Source organism: Equus przewalskii, chromosome 19 (genome assembly GCF_037783145.1).
Source record: "Equus przewalskii isolate Varuska chromosome 19, EquPr2, whole genome shotgun sequence".
NCBI lineage: Eukaryota > Metazoa > Chordata > Mammalia > Perissodactyla > Equidae > Equus > Equus przewalskii.
The window spans coordinates 16806870-16812869 of NC_091849.1; the positions used below are offsets into that span (position 1 = coordinate 16806870).

At 41.6% G+C, this 6000-nt stretch overlaps 1 protein-coding gene across 2 annotated transcripts in view; it reads left to right on the forward strand.

The window, feature by feature from the left end:
• CAP2 (cyclase associated actin cytoskeleton regulatory protein 2) overlaps positions 1-5642 on the forward strand; it is a 131691-nt gene extending 126049 nt beyond the window's left edge. For both annotated transcript variants that reach the window (XM_070584115.1, XM_070584116.1), the window contains exons 12-13: positions 507-647; positions 4232-5642. In XM_070584115.1, coding sequence (XP_070440216.1) covers positions 507-647; positions 4232-4315 — 225 coding nt within the window. In that variant the 3' untranslated portion in view covers positions 4316-5642. The remainder of the gene's footprint in view (positions 1-506; positions 648-4231) is intronic.
• The last annotated feature ends 358 nt before the right edge of the window (positions 5643-6000 follow it).

The following is a 6000-nucleotide window of genomic DNA, read 5'->3' on the forward strand; positions in this document are numbered from 1 at the left end:
TGTGAAAAGAATTGTAATCTTTCTTATTTCTTCTTATTTACGTTCAGGAAAAATCTACTCAATTACGGAATAATTTATTTACTCTTAAGTGACAATATTACTACTTGTTTTAATCCAAGTTTCATAGAGATTTGTCAAAACTAAAATTTTAACCCCATAAAAGCAAATGCAAATTGTTTCTTTTATCATGAAATCAAATATATGTTTCAAATCCACTAATAGGTTGCGAGACTTTTTCTCAACATTCAGCTGCTGTTTTCAAATTAATCCCTTCATTTTGTCTCAGGAAAGAGACCCTGAGGTTTGAGAATCCCCTTGTGTGGTCCTTTCATTGTGTCCCCAAATGACACCACCAATTCAGCCTGGAGACGGTGCGTTACCCAGCCTGTGCAGCCCTGGCCCAGCTATTCCTAAGGCTTGATTAGGCCCATGAATTGTACTTATTTGGGGACGTTGTAATTTCCATTTCTTTGCTTTGGTCCAAGATTTTTTTTTTCCTATTTCAGGTAATGGGGAAAGTGCCAACAATTTCCATCAATAAGACAGAAGGCTGCCACATATACCTCAGTGAAGATGCACTAGATTGTGCGATTGTGAGCGCCAAGTCATCCGAGATGAATGTACTTATCCCTCAGGATGGGGATTATGTAAGTACCTTGTAAAAGTCCGTAAAGCACTTTTCTTGAGCCTTTGTTATTAACATTCTTAGAGATTGATTAATCAGCTCCCGAGCTATGAGTTTCATTTGCAGAATAATTCACGGGCAGGAGAGGTATTCAGAGCTGCCTTCCACATATCTTCTCCCCTGTTAGCTTCTTGACTATGCTTACTCCTGGATTTGTGATTCTCAAGGCAGTTTACTAATAATTACTTGAATAGGCTAGCTTTTATCAAATAGTACACCATGCATCTGAGTTCATATTACTTAGGACTAAATATTTTCACTTGCTATGGTGGAGGCAAACAGAAAAGAGGGGGAAATGCTTGGGAGAAAAAATGGGATAATAAGTAGGCCTATTTGTGTAGGTATACTTATACATTGGAGGGTCTCAAACTCAGCATGAGAGTCAGCTGGGAAGCTTGATGGACATGCCAGCTCACAAAGTCTGCACCTAAGGTGCAGGAGGCTTGGAGTGGGGCCCAGAATCTGTATTTTAATAGGCACCCCAGGTTACTCTGATGCCATCAGTCCATCCAACAACCCTTCTGAGAAACACTAGCCTAATGATTTTGCCACCATTTATTTTCTTTGTCTCCTCTCCCAAGCAAAGCAGCTTCTAAAAGAAGCATGTAGATATTCTCACACGCTAAGAGCAAAGTATCCATCAGTACATCTTCTGCATCGCGCAGTGCAGTGGACCCACTGGTTGTTGCTGTTTGGAAGCGACTTACTGCTTCCTACTAGGTGTTACTTCTTGGAAGTAGGGAAATAAATCCAGAGATGATGCCCTTTGATTCTAACTGTGCAAGAGTGTTGTGAACTAGGGAAGGATGGGAGAAAACCTAATTTAGTAGGCACACCTTTGGAAGAGGGGCGCCTGTCAGCCTGTGGGTCAATCACTGGCCGTCTACACAGCAGTCGGCGGTCCGGTTAATCTCCTTAGGCAGATAATATGACTGCTGCTGTGCTCTCTTTCCCCACCTGTCAGTAAGCTCTTCAGCACTACCCAGCCACACATCACATATGGAAGCCTTGAATTCATCATTTAGGTCTAAGAAGCAAAACTCTGGCAGCCTTGGGCCATGCTTCACTACTAGGTGTATGGCCAGCTGAACCCTGAGTCAGAGGACTCTCCCCTTGGGCTCTCCGCCTGAAGCAGACTACTGAGGAGCTGAAGCCAGTACAGCCCAGCTTCAGGTGGGAGAGCCAAAACTTGGGGTGATTCCTGGCCTTTGCAGCTGTTTCAGCAGAAGGCACAGCTGCATGGGAACCGGATCTACTAAGAAAAGCAGTGGGGTTTGGATGAACACTCCAGACTAGTTAAGAGAGAATCCCTGGGCGTGGGACCCCGACATCTGTATTTGTTAAAGCTTCCCAGTGATTCCACTGTGGAGCCAAGACTGAGCTCCACTGACCTAAAGGATGAGTATAGGTCAAAACCTGAGCTTTTATGCTGAAAAAGTCAAGTCTTCCCTTCACAGGTGAATTGTCTTGTGCCCTCAGTCCATGGCCCTCTTCCCGCAATTATCCGGTTGGAGGTAATAGGGAGCAATACAGAGGTCCTGCCAGGGGCATTGTCATCTGGGAATGGATGATGAAGATGATTTATCCATCAAGATAAATGGAGATCTGTGATCATGTGACTATCACTTCACTCCCCAAAAAGATTTGGAACAGCTGTAAAGCTGTTAACTGTCAAAGAGGTGCTCCCACTCTGGAGCTTCTCTCCCTGGGCTGGTACTTAAGAGCAAATAGAAAGCCTCATTTACTCATTAAGAAGAGCCCCAGAGGAATATTGGCTACATAAACACACAGCCCCACAGCCACACACACACACACACACACACACACACACACACTCAGTTATTAAGACTGTGGCTTCTTTGCTTCATCTTAAGACCTTCCATTGCAGATTTCCCTCAAGGAGAAAACATCACTCATTATAGAAAGACCCTTCCCCTTAAAATAAATAAATAACACCTTCTTCCAAAGGAAACAGCTGGATCCTACATCTAGGAAGATATGTACTCCTGTGTGCAGTCCACTGAAACATCACATCTCACCAGCGGATGAGCACAGGCATCAGCTGGTCGATGCAAATAATCCATAATCAATCTATCAATCAAAATTGGGGTGAATTTACTATGAGCCAAGCCTAAAGGACCATAAAGCCTGGGGGAGTACCTTCACAAAGGAAGGAAGCACTCCAAAGAAGCAGAGTGTACAGAGTGGTTATTTACCATCTTGAAACAAAGAGTATACATCACATATGACAGGAATTTCCCTTTTACAGCAATCACAAGATGCTTTGCTGGCACAGCAGGTCCGTGGTCACAAGATGAACTCAGTAGGTCAGGGGTCAGCAAGTCAGTGGTCACAAGGTGAACACGGCAAGTCAGTAATTAATCCTTAGATTCTGGGAAGAGATGCTTACCCTTAAAGAAATGCTGATGGGTGGGGAGCCACATCTCTATCTTTAAGGGCATCATTCTTGGCTTTGGGATGTTGTAAGTGTTTAAAGCAGATGTACAATGTATGTTCAGCAGGCCACGTCAGGCCTTTCTGGAAAAACAAGGCCAAGCCTCATTGGTTTTAAACCAAATGGCTTCCTCATTTCCCATAATATATCCTATTACTTTTCATTTCTTCATCATGCTTATCAGATTCTTGGGGTTTCGACAGCGCTGTGTGGCCAGGAAGTCCAGGGAGGCCACTGAAACCAGGGCCGAGGGGACTGCTCCTTGCCTTCCTTTTTGATCCTTTTCTGAAATGACTAGGGAATCACTCTCTGGGGAAAGGAGAGAATCCAAACTGGTTTTATTTTGGCTATTCTGCATTTTTCTTGACGTGTATGTGTGCGTATGTGTGGGTGGGTGTACGTATGTGATGGTGTGCATGTATTTCTCAATAGGAAGACCAGGGGGACAGGATAAAGAGTAAGAAATTTGTATACAGCCCAAAGCACATGTTTATATTTCATCAAAGAATAGACAATGCTGGGAAAATCCTTTCTATTCGGTGTGACTGGGGACCAGCAGCCTTGGCATCCCCTTAGAACTTGTTGGAAATAAAGGTTCTCATTCTTTTCCCCAAATCTGCTGAATCAGAATCTGCATTTTAACAAGATGCCTAGTTGATTCGTGTGCGTGTTAGAGTCTGGTGGAGAGTAGTGGGTAAGAGAGGCTGGCTAGGTTTGGACTCTGGCGGCCCTGCTTTCTTGTGATGCCGTCTTGGGCCAGTTGCTTAACCTCTCAGGCCTGTTGCCTGTAGGTGTGTCTCAATAATATCTGGTGCATAAGGATGTGTAGGAGATTAACTGAGTTCGCATATATCCAGTGCTTAGAAGAATGGCTGGTTTTTAGTAAGTGCTAGCTTTAAGGATGATGCTGGCAAACAGTCACAGAACTGACACATGACTGTGCAAATCTCCCTGTGACACAGAAGACCTCTCCATGATATTTGGGTTCCGTAAAATGTCTTTGTCCATCATGTGACACTAATCAGCCTTCCGTCTGTTGGCAAAAGGAAACCTTGGGTTTAAAAAACTTGGTTCTTCTTGCCTTTTTCCAGAGAGAATTTCCTGTTCCTGAACAGTTCAAGACGGCATGGGATGGATCCAAGCTGGTCACTGAACCTGCAGAAATTATGGCCTAACCTCTTGAGAGACCGAGCCCCCTGATGTGAATTCCCCCATGCAAAAAAAAAAAAAAAAAGGAAAAAAGCAGCATTAAAGATCTAGAAGTGGCAGTAGCACCTACTACTTTAGTTTTGGCCTCCAACAATTCCGTGCTATAGAAACAGCATCATTTCTGGCACGCCATCGTGGGCATTTTGAAGTATTTAACGTTTCTTCCTGATTTGCCTTTGTGTGTGATTTGAGTTCCACAGGATGACTTGTGAGCATTAAACATTTAAAGGGGAAAAAAGGAATTCTGTTCCCTCCTGTCATTAACACAGTAGCTGATACGTAAAAATATTGCATGATTCCCTTTTACACTTACGTTTAATTGCTAGTTGGAAAATAAAACCTTTGAGGATCTAAGATGTACATTTTTACCCTTTAGACAATTTCGATATGATGTAGGAGTAGTATGCTCTAAAAAATATACCATTTTTTTCTTAGTTTTGCCACATGTTCACCTCTATCAGCGTGGATACACTGTCGGCACGAATAACTTCAACCCGTGTTTTTACAAAACTTGAGAAAATTCCATACTAAGGACTGTATCCAGTTTCTTGGTCCTCGGAAGACTTGTTGAAGTTACAGTTACTAAAAGCCAAAAGTAAATTCTAATGATTTATCTTAAATATTTTTCCGCCATGTCACTTGCAAAACTTACTTTTCCGCATGAAGCTTTTTATGCCAGAAATTGGTAGGGAGGAAGCAGATATAACACCTCACAATTTTGCTCTCAGATCAAGCTCAGTGTTTTTGTTTCCCAATTTTGAACCTGTTAAATATCAGATGCCTCGCAAATGATGTCTTTAATGTTTTATTACAAATTACTTTCTCCTTTTCCACTTGCCAGACTTGCTAAGCAGTCTCAAAAATGAACATGAAAAAGCCAGAGATGTATTACTTCTTCCAAAACCTGAGGAATTGTCTGTTGGTTTGGCTTTCTGCTCCTATTTTGATAGTACGTGTTTTTTCAACCCAAGAGTGACTACGCTATTCCGTGGTATCTTTTCAGTACACAGTGCTGAAAGTCTGCAGCTCCTCGGATCATGTGTAATGAATTATAGCATAATGCTTGCAGACCCAATACAAGCATATATATTGTGCCTATTACAGCCTTTGGAATATATCATTTCCGTTTTTTAAATATCTTCTATACCCATATAGTATTCAGATTACTAATGCTCATGGATGAGGTTTTGCTATAAAAGTTTTGTCCATATGAATAATGTGGTGGCTTTAGTAAATATCTTTTTTTCAACTGTAAACTTACTCTGAAATAAAGTAAAGTTCTAATTGTTTAAATACTGTGATGAATTCTGGGTGTTAGAATTATTTTTTTCCGCTTTGATTTGCCCCTTGCTCACATGTCAGATTTAAGGAAAGACAGCTGAGTCCTGCTGGTTGAATTAGAGAATGTATACAGTGTGCCATCAGCTTCCCTGAAGAGTGGCGTCTTTGAGATAGATATCGGATAAGGCCCTGTGCAGTTGGAATGACTGTCATAAAATTCTAGAATCCAGTTTTATAATTCAAGTCCTCTTCACTGAGAAAATCCCCCTCATACATCTGTGTTAATATAAACATCCCAGAAAATAAATTTAATTTATAAATATGATACAGTATTACATCTGCTATGTTTTTTAATGTGTAATATAAATAT